Raw genomic sequence first — 16,946 nt, 5'->3', positions numbered from 1 at the left:
TCTCCATGGCCAGTTGTTTGCCTTGGGCTTTGGATCCTGTACGCTTCCAAACCATCTTTATTCTTCTACTCAAGTGTGGAAAGCCCAGTACAAAGCTATAATCCAGCAGGCAGGCATTCCCAAAGGAAGGCATAACGTGCAATTTTTCTGCATCGTTAAACTACCTAAAGTGGATATGTTCTTCTACAATCGGAATTGAAACAGCAAAAATACCTTCAATTCAGAAACATCAACAAACTCAAAAGGAGAGAGAGCTTTGAGCTTTACATGGTAAAAGATGCAAATATTTCAGAATCAGCTCCTCGGTTCTGCTCAAAATGCTTAGTAATTATGGGTAGCCCACCCCTTAACCTGTCTGAGTCTAATATTGCTCCTGTGCTCCAAGGGGGCATGAAATAGATAACATATCATGTCCTCAAAATGCACACTATGTCAGTCTTTGGTGTCATCATAGGTGTGCCTTTATAAAATTATGCTAAGCAAAATCATTCACTAAAGGTAGGCATGAGAAAATTTGTCTATCCTTCATGAGAAATGTAAAAATATAACCACTTTGCACAACAAAGTCTATCAAGAGGGTGGCCAAAGAAAATTCCTTCTGTACAACCCCCTTTTCAGAGCATCTATGAAGTTCTCAGACTGCACAAAGTAAACTTTCTGTTCCTCACCATGACAGGCAGTTCAAGGATCCGTCAGGCTCTCTCAGAAGAGAAAGCAGAGAGCTCCAAGAGGCCACTCTGAAAAGGCATGTATCACTTAGTCCAAAGACTTTTAAGTACGTCTGATGAGTGGTTTTCAAGGGGTTCTACAGGCTGTTAACAGGAGTTAGGACATCAACAGGGTTCTGGGGCCAAACGTGTTTGGGAAATCCTTAGCTGACCAAAGTTCAACAAGTTTTGTTACTGTTAGACTTTACCAGACTGCACCTTGTTAACATGCATTGTAGCCCACCTGCCTGCCCGCTCGAGAGAGACTTGTTTATACCATTGCCGGGGGCTGGGGGAGAGGCATGGATAGAGCAGCTCTTGCTCCACGAGTGATGGTTCAATAGAAGCACTGTGGGCATGGCCACCTTCTGGAAAACTGGCCCCCTGTGACTGCTAGCACCAGAGTGTGGCAGAGATGAGGGGCATCAAACTAGAAATAGAAACGTGAAGCTGACGTCCTTGCATGGTTTCAGGAATCTGGGATTAATGGTGCAGGGAGTAATGTGCAACTCACCTTCTTAAGCATCAAGCTGGTAAACTATGTCCTTATGTGCCTCAAAGTCACACACAAACATACACACATGCAAGACAGGACCACTATGAAGCAGGAAGTTGCGAAAATGGCAGCTCACTAACAGCTCTGGTGGATTTTGGAAACTTCTCTGAAAGGCCAGAAGATGGGCAACAAGGATTTGGGAATTAACATGTCCTAAAATGTTGAATTTGGCAGATTTCCCTGGGCCTGTCACTCCTATGAAGAATTTGGAATGTTACCCAAAGATACGTATCTTTGTGTCCATCAAAAAATGTGTAGGTGTTAAGAGCCAGAGTAATAACCAAAGATTTGTGCTGTCAGTCTTTGTTTCCCAGTCTTAGGACATCTTTCATCCTTTTGGGTCCCACTCCACAAAGTTCCTACCATCAAGATGGTGGCATTTTTTAGCATGGTCACTTGACCAAAGCAATTTTTATTTAAATTTTCATGGGCCATAGAACCAGGAGAAATTTGGGAACAAAATTTTTCTTGGACGAGCCTGAGCCAAGAGGCTCCCACTGCTGGGAAGGGGAAGAGCTGAAGCCGGATTATCTGTGTTCGGAGCAATCGAGATGTTCTAACCCATTGAGCACAAGATCTGTTCCATGCCTGAGTGGTGGGAAAATGCAATCAAAAGTTAGATGCTTATTTTACAGGAGCTCAGTGCAAATCTCCTTGCTGCTAGACATCATGAAATTGAATCAGTTGGGATTTTCACTTTGAACGTTGTATTTGAAGAGATAGACAGGCACCACTGCATTTTTAAAAATTCTCCTGCATTCATGTAAATATTGTGGACTCTTCGGTATGTGGTATACTTGAAGTGCTTGGTAAATGTTGAGTTTCAAGGACTTTTTTGTGTTCATGAGGACTTTTTTGCGTTTATGAGTCGCAGAGAAAACATTTTTAAGTACAGTTTGATCATTTGCAAAAAGTGCCTAGCAACCATCTGCTTATCTGTCTGTCTAAATTAGCAGCTTTTAATAACAACAAGTAGACCAATTCCCTTGGGTACACTATTTTAACTAACAAAATCACACAGCTCTGCTGCTCTCTGCTTATCGGTGAAAAGGTCAGGAGGTGAAGTTCAATCCTCCACCCTCATTCAAAAACGCTTGAAGCCTGTCTTGACAGGGTTGATACCTCTTCCAAATTTCATGGATGAATTCCAATATCACTCCAATTATGACATTGTTGAGTAACGTCTCTCCTTCTTTCCCTTCCTTCCACATTTATGGAATACTGATCCTGTGCCGCAAACACCAGAACTAAAGAAACTTTATTTATAAAGGTTTAGAGCATTTCACAGGTGTAATTTCTCTAGCAAATATATATTATCTTCGAGGAGCCTCAAACCTTAAGATTCATTAAGAGACAGAAGAAGGAAGACAATCCTTAGGGTAACTAGGCTGAAATTTTCTTCAATTAAATGGGCAAGTACAAACATGGGATTCTCCTGGCTCCTGCCAGCCAGTTTGGGACCTTGTGTAAATGAATTATCAGTGCCCTTGTTTAGACAATGAGTCACTAGATTTAGAACTAGATCATTACGAAGTTGTTTCCTTGCTTTAAAATTGCCAGCACCTCACATAGCACCATTCACAGAGTAGCTCCTTACTTACGAAGTGTTGTCTATCAAACAACGCAGGAGAATGGGGGCATTTTCGGGACTTGTAGTTGTTGTCCTCAATGATATTGTAGGGACAGATGCTGGACATTATATAACCTGCCATAACCCATTGAATGGAGTGGGGGAGAGTGTAAACTACAATGTAAACCATTATCCATGTGGTGCAGCAGTGCTCCAAAATGTATTCACCAAATGCAATGAATGTGCCACAATGATGAAAGAGGTTGTTGATGTGGGAGGAGCAGGGTGAGGGGGATGGGGGGTATATGGGAACCTCTTATATTTTTTAATGTAACATTTTGTGTGATCTATGTATCTTTTAAAAAATAATAATAAAAGAAATTTTTTTAAAAACTTAATGGAATGCCCAAAGCAACACAGTTATGAGCCCAGCACAGTTTGACTTAACTCAGAAGTGGTGTGCTTCCGGCCACGATTTTCTTCTTTTCAAAAGAATCACTTCCATTTTTAAATCAGTCGAAATATTCTGCCATAACTGAATTTTCCAAATCAACTTGAGAGAACATAGGCACTAGATACATGCCAATAACCAGAAAACCTAAATGAATAGGAGGAACAGTGCATCCACAAGGGGAGTTTGTGAGAAAGCTTGTGAATATTTTCCATGGCATCTGCTGAGAATATGGTACAGGAAAATGAATACAAGGAAGATAAAAAGGAGTCTGCCAGAAACTTATTTTTGAATGTTTATTTTAGAGAGGCTCGTAATTGATTAATCCACTATCTGGAAACAGCTTTTTAAATCTTCATTTTGCCCTTTATGGAGTTTGAAATGGTGATTGCCTCCTTGAAGTGGGGCAGGGATGGAGTTTGGAAGCAACAGTTTTGCAGACAGATGTTTCTTAAGCTTGAAGTTTCTGTGCTTCGCGCTGGTGTTAGATATAACCAGGCCAGGCTGTAAAATACACAGCAGCATGAAATGTGAATATTCGGTAGCCTCGGCAGGAAATTTTTTTTAATAGTTAAAAGGAAGTTTAAAAGGAAGTGGCAGGAAAACCATTCAGTTGTTTTCCCTTTTCCTTGGCTTCTTTAAATTTGCATTCATTTGCATTGTGTGCATATGTTGTGCCATTCTGAGATTCTTCTTAGGGCCTGTGTAAATATAGCACTATTTTATTAATGACTCTTGTTTTCCTTTTATTTTATTTTGACATTTCTAAAAAAAAAGATGTGTGTGTGTTTTTTTTAATTAGAGTCTCCATGGCAACTGCATCCTCCCAGGTTCTAATTCCAGAAATCAACCTCAACGACACATTTGATACCTTCGCTTTAGATTTCTCCCGAGAGAAGAAGTTGCTAGAATGTCTGGATTATCTTACAGGTATTGTCTTTTATGTTCTTTCTAATGTTGTATGTATTCAGTGATACAAACACTTTACCACCACATGAATTTCCTAAAGGTGAGGCCTTTCCCTGAAGAATGGAGTCTAATATTCCTGTAAACAAATTCTGTGCACACCTTATTTATTTTTATTTTTATTTTTTTACTAAATTGGGTACGGGGGGTGGGGAAGAGAATCTTGTTCACTAAAAGCATACTTACCACCATTCCCCACATCTCTCAGTGCGGGGGTGCCATAAATAATCCCTCCATTGGCCCCCAAAGAGAAACAGAATGCAACAGGTCTATTTTTGGTTAGCAGTTCACATTAGCAAGGCCTCTGACACACAGTGAGTTGGCAGAGAGCAAATACCCAACTCATTTGGATTCAATGTCTATTCTGCTCCAGCCCTTGTTTCTTTGCAACCACATTTAATCTTCACGACACCGATTTGAGGTAAGGATTCTAATCCTCATTTTGCAAATGAGAGAGGTCATAGGATTCGCTGGAGGTCAGATGGCTAGAGAGCGGCAGAACTAGGATTTGGCTCGGGTCAAAACAGCCCCCAAAGGCTTCTGCTCTTTCTAGTCAAAGGATGAATTTCACCTTGGAAATCCATGGCTAATGTAGCAACGTTCACTCTGGAATGCCTGTTGCCATGTGTTAATTGGCCTTTCTGTTAGACAGTTTTGGGTCAAGCTTTAGAAACAAAAACAACCACTGTAAAACCTCATGTTACTCCTTTTCCAAACCATGCTTCTAAACCTGGCTTGGCGTTGGACCTCTAAAGTGGGGATGGAGAGCATTTGCCAGTAAACTGTGGACTGTTTGGGTGACATTGTTTGTGTTAGCAAAGGCCACTACTGCCTGTGACTTCCAGAAGGCCCGATGTACATGGTGAAACCAGGTGGGCACGGAGCATGCTTTAAAGGCACGCCACATCCTAACTTAGCACAGTGAAAAGCAAGGCAGGAGAAGGGTCCTTGTGTGCTGTTTGCTTTAACAGTATGGGTAGAAAGCACGAGGTCTGTATTCAAGGAGCAGGCACCCAGAAGATCAGTTTTCTTTGCGAGAGCCTGAGGCACTGTTTTTTACCTTTCTGCTTTTACGAGAAAGCGGAGTCATCCCACAAGCTACTTTTTATCTTATGTCATTCTCTCGAACCGTACCACTCCTATTAAGAAAGAAATCAACTACAAAAGCATTTACAGTAAGGAACCAAACTTGGTTTCAAATATTTGTAAATATAGTGCCCTCCTTTTTAAGTATGTAGGTCTGGGATTTACCATAACCAGCGCCGTCCAACAAAATTTTTACGATGATAGAAATGTTCTGTAATTGCACTCTCCAGAACAATTGCCATTGGCCACATGTGGCTATTGAGAACTGCAAATACGGCTAGTGAATGTTTGCTTTTATTTAACATTAGATACATTTAATTGAAATTGAAATAGCCCTATATGGCTGGTGGCTATTGTATTGAACAGAGCAATTCTAGACTTTCTCTAGCTGAGCTGTTTTTCACTCTATCATCCTGTTTAAAATCCCTGTCTTTTCCTATATCATTTGGGAATGAATTTGGTTGAAAGCAATAGAAAATCCAGTGAGCAGTGTTGAAACCTATCAAAGTAGTATCTATATCACAGAATCAGAACAGAGGTGAACGGTCCAGGGCTGGGCAGCAATTTAGTGACAACCTCAGATCCCAGGAACTTCCTCTTTTTCTGTTCTGCCATCTTCCTTGTGCTTGCCTTTTCGCCACATGATCACAATATGGCTACCCCACCTCCACGCAGGATGCTCGGTGTGAAGGCAGAAGGCAAGGGGCAGAGGGGGAATGGCAGACAAAAAGCTCTGCTGGCCCCCTTTGTCTCTTCTTTATCAGGAAAACCATAAACAGGCTCGCCCAGCAACTTCCACTTACGTCTCTCTAGGGCTCTATCTGTGGCCCAAGGTCATGTCCAAGAGCAGAGGAGGTTGGAAAATTCAGTATTTGGCTGGGCACATGGCCCATCCTGCACAAAATAGGGGTCCTGTTGACAAGAATGTGTCCGTCCCATTTCCCAATAATCACTTCAGAGTATTTCAACAATGGATGCGCATTCTAATCTTCTCATGAGTGAGAAAGTACTGATTAGAGAGGAAGTTGTAAAATTAGTTTGCCCCAAATAGTAATGTGTATACCATAAATCATGCTGATGGCTGTTTATCCCAAGCTAAACTAAAGCTCATATGGGCTCCTGCTATTATGCCTTCTTCACTGTTCACCCCAAATAGAAATTTGGATCATTTCTAGACATAATGTAGATCTTGGCCATCACATTCAATACTTGACTGATATTGCCAGGTCCAAATAGTTTATCAGACATTTGTAAGCAGGAAATGAAGTGGTTTTTTAGTATTACCCCACCATTCCTCCTGCCCTGTTCATGAAGAGGCTGATTCTGAGGATATTGAAATTGACAGCATGCTGCTGTTCTCATTTACGGTAAATTGTGTATTGACTTTTCAGGACAAACCCATTGGGTCTGCAATCCCAAACAGTGTGATTGTATTTAATGCCAGTTAGCCAGCCTGGCTGTAAAAACAAGATTTTTTTTTTTTGTGGTCCTGTGACATGCCTCTAAGTGGTACATCAAGTTAATAACCAGGAGTGGTGACACTTCCTCCCTGACTGTGGCTACTGCCATGTATCTCACAGCTATTTGCCTATTTTGAAGATAAATTTTCTTCATATTTGATCACACATTGCAATGCAGAAAGAGCAGCCTCTCTCCTCAATGTCTGATGGGGAAGTAATTCAGTGAATGATTGAAATTCGGGGAGAATAAGTATTTCTTGCCTGCCCCATGTAAGGTGGAGCCCACTGCAGCAGGGCATGCACAGGCAACGAGAAACTCACTGTGTGCAGCTGCTGGGACCTCGCCCGTGGAATGCACATCCTGACTGACGTCATTGGCTCTGCACATCCAAGCCACACCACAGGGCCCTAAATTCTGCACATGGATACTTCAGCACAGACATGTAAATACATATCCAGGAAGAATGTTTTAAGGGCTACGTGGAACCCTTCTAGCATAACACAGTACCTGCCACGTTGTAGGAGCTCAGTGATGCTCCTGGAATTCAAGAAGCAATAGACAAGGCTCGGCTAATTGGTTTAGTATACCAGGCAGAAAAATGATTTGCTCCTTAAGAAACTTGTCCTGGATATATCTTCAGGTGGTGAAATGAAGAGTGCTAAAATGATCAGAGTTTTAAATTGACCGTTTTCATAAACTTCTCTCCCTCTCCAGATTTGTTGAGTCCTCGTCAATCCTGATCAAAATTTAGGGTAGGAAATACTCTGCAACAGTGTAAGTAAAGGTTGCTACTACTCTCTAAAATACAAATATGATTCTCCTTTTGAAGTGAGGTGTTGATGTGCAGAACAGTGGAATTAAAGGCCCTGGATCCTTTCTCTAAAACAGGGTTAGCAAACTTAGTCTATAAATGACAGATGATAAATATTTTAGGCTTTGTGGGTCATACTACTCAACTCTGCTGCCCCATCAAAGCAGCTTTATACAATAGATAAATGCGTGGGCATGGCTGGGTTCCAATAAATCCTTATCCAAAAGCAAGCAGTATGCCTGATTTTGCCAGTGGCCATAGTTCGCTGACCACTGCTCTAAACTATCACATTGTTTGGCCTTTCCTTGCCCACAAACTCTTCTGATAAAGTCAGTCACTGAGATCCATCCAAAAGAAGTCATTTTAAAATACTTATTTTGGTAAGATTTACACTTAACTTCCTGTGTGTATTTAAAGAAATCAGAAACAGCGGCCTTCTCCAATCTTGCAGTTAACCAAACAACAAGGAGGGGAAAATATACTTAGATATGATGGATGGTTAATCATGTTCTTAAGATGATTAATCACCTTTAAATTGAGAAATGAGAAGAAAACAGGTTGTATTACCAAGTTTTTTCTTACAAAGGCATCAAAACACCTAATGGAAAAGAAAATGCAAATAATTATTTGGCTGGTTTGCCATGAGATACCAGGCATTGGTATTTTTCCAGTTTAGGGCCTAAATATAAAAATATCTGGTATCTTGTTGGTCAGGGGTGGGTAAACTTTGGCACACAGACCCAATCTGGCCCTCCCCCTATTTTGGTAAATAAAGTTTTCCTGGAATCTGGCCATGCCCATTCCCGTACACATCCCTGGCTGCTTTCACACTGCAATGGCAGAGTTGAGTAGTTGCTATAGAGACCATATGGCCTGCAAAGCCTAAAATATTTGCCATCTAGCCCATGATCAAAAAAATTTGCCAATCCCCAGGGTAGACAAAACCACAGTATGCTTACTTTTGTTTTGCATGTTTTTCCTTCATGTACAAAGATCCTCCTCAGCATACTCACATGATCAACAGAGGTAAGTCCATACTGGCTCACTCTAACCCCACAGTCTGTTAAAAGTTGAAGTGATAATCAGCCAGCCAAGTGTTCTTTGAATTAGGGTCACCAGCTCAAGGGCAATATTGAGAAAGACCTCATCAGTGGGGAAGCAGTTGCCACTGGGGTACCAGTTCAGCGATGTTCAATACCACTAATGAGCCCTTTTGACCCCCACAGCCCCCAACCCTCCAACGATTAGAGAAGAGCTCTGCACAGCTTCGTACGACACCATCACCGTCCACTGGACCTCCGACGATGAGTTCAGTGTGGTCTCCTACGAGCTCCAGTACACCATATTCACTGGACAAGCCAATGTCGTCAGTGAGTATCGCATGCCCTCTGCATTTCTGTTTGGTGGCTGTTTTCACAAAGATTACCTCCCTGAATTTATACATCAATGAAAGAAAAAGAAGGAAAGAATATGGGATATTTACTGGCTTAGTTGTCGTTAATGAACAAGAAGGTGATAGCACTCATTTTTACTATACTAGTAAAATTAGCTGGCCAAACTTTGATGAAAACTAATGACCTCTAACCAATAACATGGATGAATCTTACAAACATATTGTTAAGGGAAAGAAGCAAGAAACAAAAGAATATATGTAGTTGAGTCCATATATAGGAGGTTCATAACGTGAAGACAAAAATAAACTCTTTTGTTTAGAGGTGCATGCACAGATGTTAAAACTATAAAGAAAAGCCAGGAAGTACTCACAATAAATGTCAGAATGGTGGTTCCCTCCTGGATGGGAGGGAAGTGGCACCATTGGGAGGAAATATATAGGGGAGAGGGGGCTCATGGGCTTAACAACAATTTTTGGATGGCAGGCACATGCTTTAGTCATTATGCCATGCATTTCATTTTATGTACTTCTCTGTGTTATTTCACAATAATAATAATAAAAAAGATTTAAATGAAATAAATAGTGAAAGAACCTGGTGGTCCCATTCAGAGACCATCACGTGAAGAGTTAGGACTTGGCCTGCAGCTGGGCACAATTTCAGGTCTTGCCTGCAACACAGGGGGGCTCCCCTCACTGAAGCCCATTTGCTGTTTAGCACTGAGGACAGTTTGAGGAGCTCAGATAGCAGCAGAAGCCAACCAGGGAGATGATCGAGGAAGCACTCCTCCCCGCATAAAGGGAATTATTTAAATTGAATTGTGCAGATCGCAGAGGACCAGAAGAAATGGGTTTTCAGGGGAGCAAGTTTGAAAGTTCTCTAGTAAAGAAAAATGGACTATGTTAAAGTGGAAAATTGTAGTCATTTTTCAACAGAGGAATATTCTGAATAGATCCTTAACTTAATGTGCTCTTATTATATATACCTTTTCTCCCTTAAGTACACTATTCTTTCCTAGCACACATAATTTGGGGGCCCAGGATGCTTAAAAATAGAAATATGATTTATAATTAATTAAAATAGTGGGTCAAGAAGATCCCCTGCTTCTGGGTGATTAGGTTATAAATGTCCCATGCCAACAAATGGCTCCCCCCACCTTCTTTATATCTCCCTTTCCACGTTTCCGCTCCACAACCCTCTCAGCTTCCACCCCGTATTTGGCCTGCCTTGGAAGCAGTTATTAATATTAAAATCTCAGAATTTTCCAAGAACCTGTAGCTTTGGAGTAAAAGAGGACAATGCCATGAAACAGTGTGAACAGCTTTGGCGAGCTGCCCAAATAGGTAAGGAGAAGAGCGAGGGCAGAAATGGTGGGTGGGACAAAGATTAAACTAAGGCTTGAAAGCTGAGTGAGTGTATTCCAGACAACTCTCGGGTTATAAGCAATCTACAGAGACATACATATTTGGGAAACTCACCTAAGTAAGCATGGCTGGAAAGTTGAGGGCAGAAGGTGCAGTGGGAGATGAAGATAGAGAAACAGACCTCGGCCTCAAACCCATGCCGGTCTGGTTCCACAAAGCACGTGAGTTCTTAATCACTAGTCACTTAATCCTGACTCAGGCAAGTGCTGGATCACAGAGGGCCCCAGGCCACACCATGCTTGGATTTTTAAAAAAATTTCTCTCCTCTTCCCACCGCTCGCCCCCATTGTCTGTTCTCTGTGTCCATTCACTGTGTGTTCTGCATCCACTTGCATTGTCAGGCGGCACTGGGAAACTGTGTCTCTTTTTTGTTGCATCATCTTGCTGCGTCAGCTCTCTGTGTGTGCAGCGCCATTCCTGGGAGGGCTGCGCTTTTTTCATGCGGGGTGGCTGTCCTTGCAGGGTGCACTCCTTGCGTGGCAGGGCATGGCACCCCTTGCTCACAGCAACACTGCACGCAGTCTAGCTTACCACACGGGTCAGGATGCCCTGGGTATCAAACCCTGGACCCTCCGTATGGTAGACAGACACTCTATCAGTTGAACCACGTCTGCTTCCTGTGCTTTGATTTTGTCCGGTGCATTTGGGGGCTTGCAGAGCAGCTCCGTGACCATATGTACAGTGGGCGAGCTGGCCCAGGCAGCCCCATGGAGGATGGAGTGGAATGGGGCAAGACGAGAAGCAGAGACCTCAGCCCAGATCCTCAGAGTCATTCGTGCAGGCAGGAGGTATAGTCAGCCCTGCCAATGGCACCAGCAGCTGAGATGGAAAGGAGAAGCCAGTTCCAGAAAGCTTCCTCTAGCTCTGGCCCCTATCCCCAGGAAACACAATTGCCGACCTCAGATATTTGAGGTGCTTCTCTGGGCAAGTCTGAGTAGAGCTGATATGACAACAGTTAGCCATCATTTCCATTCACCCTCCAGGATTTTGAATCTTTCTGGTATCATCCCTTACCCCTGGTTCTAGCTGTGCTGCTGCAAATCTTGATGAAATAGTCATTCCCTGTTGTCTTTTCTTTTCTTTTTTAGTAAGTGATGCATGAATACAGCATAATAATAATAAACAAAATGTACAAAAATGTATGCAGTGAAAATTGGATCTTACTCAATATCTGCCAGCCACCCAAGTTTCAGTGGCCCATTGTACCAGTTCCATTTCTTTTGCATCTTTCCCAGGATACTCTATTTATAGGCAAGGCTACACACCACTCACATACACTTACACATTTTTTAGGGACACAAAGGGTAGCATACCAGTCACAGTTTTTCACCTTGCTTTTGTCACTACTATATCTGAGAGAGCATTCCATTTCAACACATCATAAAGTACTGCCTCATTTTATTTTGAGGCAGCTTATCCTATTGTTAGGATGTGCCCTAATTTATTTAACCCTTCTTCTCTTGATAGATATTTAGTTTGTTTCCAGTCTTTCGCTCTTATAAACAATGCCACACTGAATACCCTTGAATATCTGTCCTTTCACACATAGCAAATTATATCTGTAAATTATAACTGTAGAATAATCCCTTGAGGTGGAAATGCTAAGCCAAAGATTATTTGCATGTTAATTTGCATTGACGTGCCAAATTGCCCTTCAGAGAGGTTGCATATGATTTTAAATCTGATTTTCCAGCCATTTGTGCTTGTATTTCACTGATCTTTGATACATATACCATGAACTTAACATGGAATTAAAGTCCAGTAAGACTTTCAAAAGTTATATATGCTTTGCCATAAACCTGAATTACAAATAACAGTCATTACTATAATAGTAAATAGTCACACCTTCATTTCAAGCCATGGTTCTCAATGGGGAGGGGAGCAGTTTTGCCCCCTAGGGGACATTTGGAAATATCAGGAGACGGTTTTGGTGGTCACATTTGGAGGAGGGATGCTACTGGTATCTAGTTGGACCAGGGTGCTTCTAAACATCCTGCAATGCACAGGACGGCTTCCCACAACAAAGAGGTATTGGCCTCAACGGTCAGTAGGGCCAAGATTGAGAGACCTGACTTCAAAGTAAGGTAAACAAAGAGCATCACCATGATTATATTTGAAATAGTGAGGACATAACAACTAACCCAGAAACCACTATGCTATATAGTATGGGAGGGAAACCCAAAAAGAAAAAAATATCATTATTTTCTTTTTGCCTTTCCTTAAGGAATTACTCCCTTAGTGTAGTGGAATGAATAGTACTAACATATTGGGTAAACAGCACTAGAGATTACATCAAACTTGTCCACTTGAAGTTGAAATTCAAAAGAAGGTCAAAAATTCCAAGGCACTCTGAGAAAAGGAGGGCATGAAGGTATGAGAAGAACAGTGAGAATATAGAGGCAGGATTCATTACAGAGTGACCTGGCATCAATAAACATTGTGTCAAACTAACAAAAATACTTACAGAGGTTGTCAGAAAACAGTCAGGATACTGAAAGAATCAACATCCGTTGATGAGTGAATAGTGTAACCAGGAAAAGAAAACAAAATTTGGCAAAATTTATTACACAGCAATAGAAAACTAATAGACCATTTTCCTTGTATCAAGCAAAAATGATCTCAGATTTGTTTCAAATTTCCTCATATGAGCAAAGAATCATCCTTTAGGTATGAAAGGACTCCAAATGTTTCCATTTATATGTCTTGTCTTGGAATAGGTGCAAAAAAGGCCACACCTAAAGAAATTCAACCAAACCAAAACAACCAAGCACAGTGCACCTATAGTTTTATGTTGGGTGGTTTCAGAGCAGGTATTTTGTTACCAGAAGCCAGTTGCCAAAAAAAAACTTAAGTACAAGTAGCTTAATGAAGATGATAGACCTGCCTTATGTATTGAACGGATGCCCAAAAGGCCCTTTCTCCCAGGAAAGGGAAAACAGTGAAACTGCAGATGCTGGTTCCTGATCACAACGGGGTGCCCTGGCCAGGTTGTTAATTTGCGGATTTGTTCATCTCTTTAATACCCACTAAACCAATAGACTGAAGACCTGATGTGGTTTAACTGTAACAATGAAAGAATAAATTCACATTAAAAAGCTAACTAGTATGCAGATATTTTCAAAAAGCATTCTCAGATATTATTTGTAGTGATTAAGGGAGACCTGACTTTGGCATCTGCTAGCTCTGTAACCTTGGGCAAATGGAGTCTGTTTCCTCATGTAGAAGAAGGCTTTGTGTTTAAACCTCACTTGGCTGTGATCCATTATGCCATTCTCCAGGATTCTCTCCATGATGACGTTTCCCGCCACCTTCACCTGGAAGGTCTTTCTTTAATGTTCTTCCATCCATCCTGATTTGGGGGAGTATCCTTTGCCGACGTCATTGAGTGAGAAGACCTAACGGTGAATCTCTACGGAAAGGTGAAAGACTGCTCAACATCTGCCTACAGTTCCTGATGCCACCAGCAAGTCTTTTACTCTCTCTAGGTCACAGCTCCTTCACTTGCCATGATAACATTCTAATTGCCTTTGACAGGCTTTAGTGCAGGAGAATCAACTGATATCTGTGGAGCTCTGGAATCTTCTTATAAAAAGACTCACTAATCAAATGCATACATTCAAAAGCAAAACTGATGGCATTATTAACTAATAGAGTTGTGACTACAGATGTTAGTGAACTGCTTATTAATGCATAAATAGTGAATTTTACAGTGTTTTCCATAGTTTTAAAAAACTATACCACCTCATTTAAAATCATAAATTGGGGCCTCTTCCCAGCAACCTACACTTTATTTTTATTAGTAGTAAAAGTCAAAAGCTACATTTCCTTAAGCCTTCACAGCAAATTAGTTTTCTGTATTGAATTTGTTTTAGGCATTTAGAAATGCTCACAAACATTATTAAGCATGTACTACTTTTGTGGAGACGTGTTCACTTCTGTCTAATCTGTGAGAAGCAGCAAAGGATATTAGCCGCTGATGTGCAGCCTCTCCAAAGGGTGCCCCTTTGCATGATGTTTTACACATAATGTAACCCAGCGATATGATGGTTGCCATAGAAGTCTCAAAAATCCCGAATGTAACTAGAAGCTTGTAACGAGCAGCATTCTGGAGGGAAAGGCTTCTTGCCATATGACCTGTTGTGAACGAAAGAAAAAGTGCAAAATCGAAAACCTCCATTAGGTCTGAGTGTGAATGAAAGCTCCTCCATGTTCCATTGTTAGTTTTATACGTCAGACTGGATTGGAGGCGGGGAACGTCAGAACCTCCCTCACAGACGACTGGAATGAGTTTGGAGAAAAGTGACGTATCGGTGAGAATGTTTGTGTGGGTGTTTCATAAAGGGATGAATAAAACCTGATCAACAATCCTGACACAGCAGGATATTAAGGCCCAGAAGACTCGCTTAAGCAAGCTAAACCCCATATGCAAGAAGTTAAGTGGTACTGGCCCGAGACCAAGACTAGCCGCGCAGTCACGGCCCACTCCAAGGCTGTTCTCCCCACGTGCGCCAGCCAGCAAAAGATAATTGGGAAGGTTGCTTTCTTGGTATTTTTAATCCATTTCTCCTTCATTATCCTGGTGGTAATAATAGTAGTAATAATAGTAATAATAATATAAAGGTAAGCCTAAATAGCAATACTTTTTAGTATTTATGGAAGCAGTTTGTCCCCGTGTAAAGCTATCCAGTCAAATTTTACTATGCCATAAAGGTTTTTGCTCTTTTAATATTCAGGGAATATTAGTTAGTGGCCTCTTCAAAATAATAAAGTTAGTCAAAGTTCCTTTTTTTGTTTGGAAAGGGTTTTTGAAACATTCCAACTTTGTTGGGTTAAGACTTGGTGTTGTAGGCCAAGTTGCAGTTTAAAGCAATTTCAGACATCTGCTTTATGATGTTGCTGAAAGCATTCCCACCACCGCATTAAACCCAGCTTTGGGGTTGTTCAGTGATGTAAAGTTTATTGAAACATTTTTACATTTGTTTTCTTTGACCACAATAGTCATTTTATTATAACATGTGCAATTAAACAGTAACAGTGTAAAAACAGTGAAATTGATAGAATTCTCTTTTGATTGTACTGAATGCTATTATTGTTTTCATTCCTGCCTGAGTGCTGTGGACAAAGGTCTAGGAATATGAGTGGATTATCCTAAGCAATAGGAGGGCTTAATATTTTTTGTTTTATTATTGATGTAATATTCCTATTAAATTCCTAAAGTGAGTTATAGTCCTCTTGGGGCTCAGAGTTGGAGTTCAGAATGGCTCTTCTTTGGTTGGATCAAAATGTAATATTTGGTTGTGGAACTATCCAGAAGTACTGAGTTTACTACATTCGTGCTGTAGGAAAAGAATAGGCATACACAGCAGGGAGAGTCCCGTGTTACTAAATTGCTTGTGGATGTTTTTCTAGGTCTTATATAAGTGAGAATTGGGAGGAGAACAGAAGACTAAGAGTTGGGGAGAATTGGAGGGATGGGGGGGTACCTCCACTTATTCTATGTCTCCAAACATAAGCACACATGTACACACACACTCAACCTCTTCTGTGAGTCTCAAATTATTGATCTTGTTTTATGCTGGCATATGGTCATATGTGACAGTCCTCCTGGCAAATATGTTCACAGGTGGAAATGAAAAGAGGTAATAGAAAACTCACATGATCAAGAAGAAAAACTCTCACTGAGGTGTGCCTGAAAATGCCATGCACCCAAGATACAAATCATGAGGTGAAATTTTTACAACTGACAAAAGACTTTTAAGTTCTTGTCAACTGTGAGAATACCATGAGCAATTTTAACTCAAATGTTGCAGAAGGTAGGATTCAAAGACAGACTTCAGAGGGCCTGTGAATATTTTGAGACGCTACGCAAATATTCGTGCCTCGGTGAGGCTATGCAGATAGACCTTTGTGCATTTCTTTCTACAGAAAGGCTTTATTAGATTCTCAAAGGAGGAGAGACCCAAAAAAGGTTAAGGGGCTACTTCTTCAGAGTATCCTAAGGTGCAAGGTGCCTCATGATCAAAAGAATTAATGCTTTGACTTGCAAATAGACTGAAAGGAAAGGATGAGGGAAAATGAGGTTTCACTCAGAAAGGGGGAAGGGCAGGCCTCCACCCTGGATTGGAAAAGGAAAGAAATTACATGGTGTCAGGAAGCTTCATGACAGTGCAGCCACCAGGCGATGGAAAAGCTTCTGTTGGAGTGGAGATTGACAGGGTGGAGGAGGGGAGAGTGGGGCCTGATACCAGAGAGATGCTTCCAGCATCAGCCAAGCTACAAAGCCAGACTGGCTTCCTTTTTCCTACACGTTCTTCCAAACATCGTAAATCCTCAGCCTGCAGCCCAGCCCACATCCTGCAGTCCAGGGCCAGCCCAGCAGTCCCACTCCATTCTGGAACCAGCATCGTAGGAATGCACCTGGTCAAATATCCCTATTGGTGCTTCTCCAAGATCTGCACTTCCCATAGATGCTGCCATTCCAGGGTTCTCTTGGGCATTTGTGCCCTGAGCCAGTCTCCAGCCA

At 41.4% G+C, this 16,946-nt stretch overlaps 1 protein-coding gene across 9 annotated transcripts in view; it reads left to right on the top strand.

Annotated features, from left to right (window-relative positions):
* The window catches only part of MID1 (midline 1), a 350,591-nt gene that overhangs the window by 318,181 nt on the left and 15,464 nt on the right, over positions 1-16,946 (top strand). For all 9 annotated transcript variants that reach the window (XM_004446447.4, XM_058292075.2, XM_023582843.2 and 6 more), the window contains 2 exons: positions 4,087-4,214; positions 8,835-8,978. In XM_004446447.4, coding sequence (XP_004446504.1) covers positions 4,087-4,214; positions 8,835-8,978 — 272 coding nt within the window. The remainder of the gene's footprint in view (positions 1-4,086; positions 4,215-8,834; positions 8,979-16,946) is intronic.

This window comes from Dasypus novemcinctus, chromosome X (genome assembly GCF_030445035.2).
Source record: "Dasypus novemcinctus isolate mDasNov1 chromosome X, mDasNov1.1.hap2, whole genome shotgun sequence".
NCBI lineage: Eukaryota > Metazoa > Chordata > Mammalia > Cingulata > Dasypodidae > Dasypus > Dasypus novemcinctus.
This window is presented reverse-complemented; position numbering and strand designations above follow the sequence as displayed.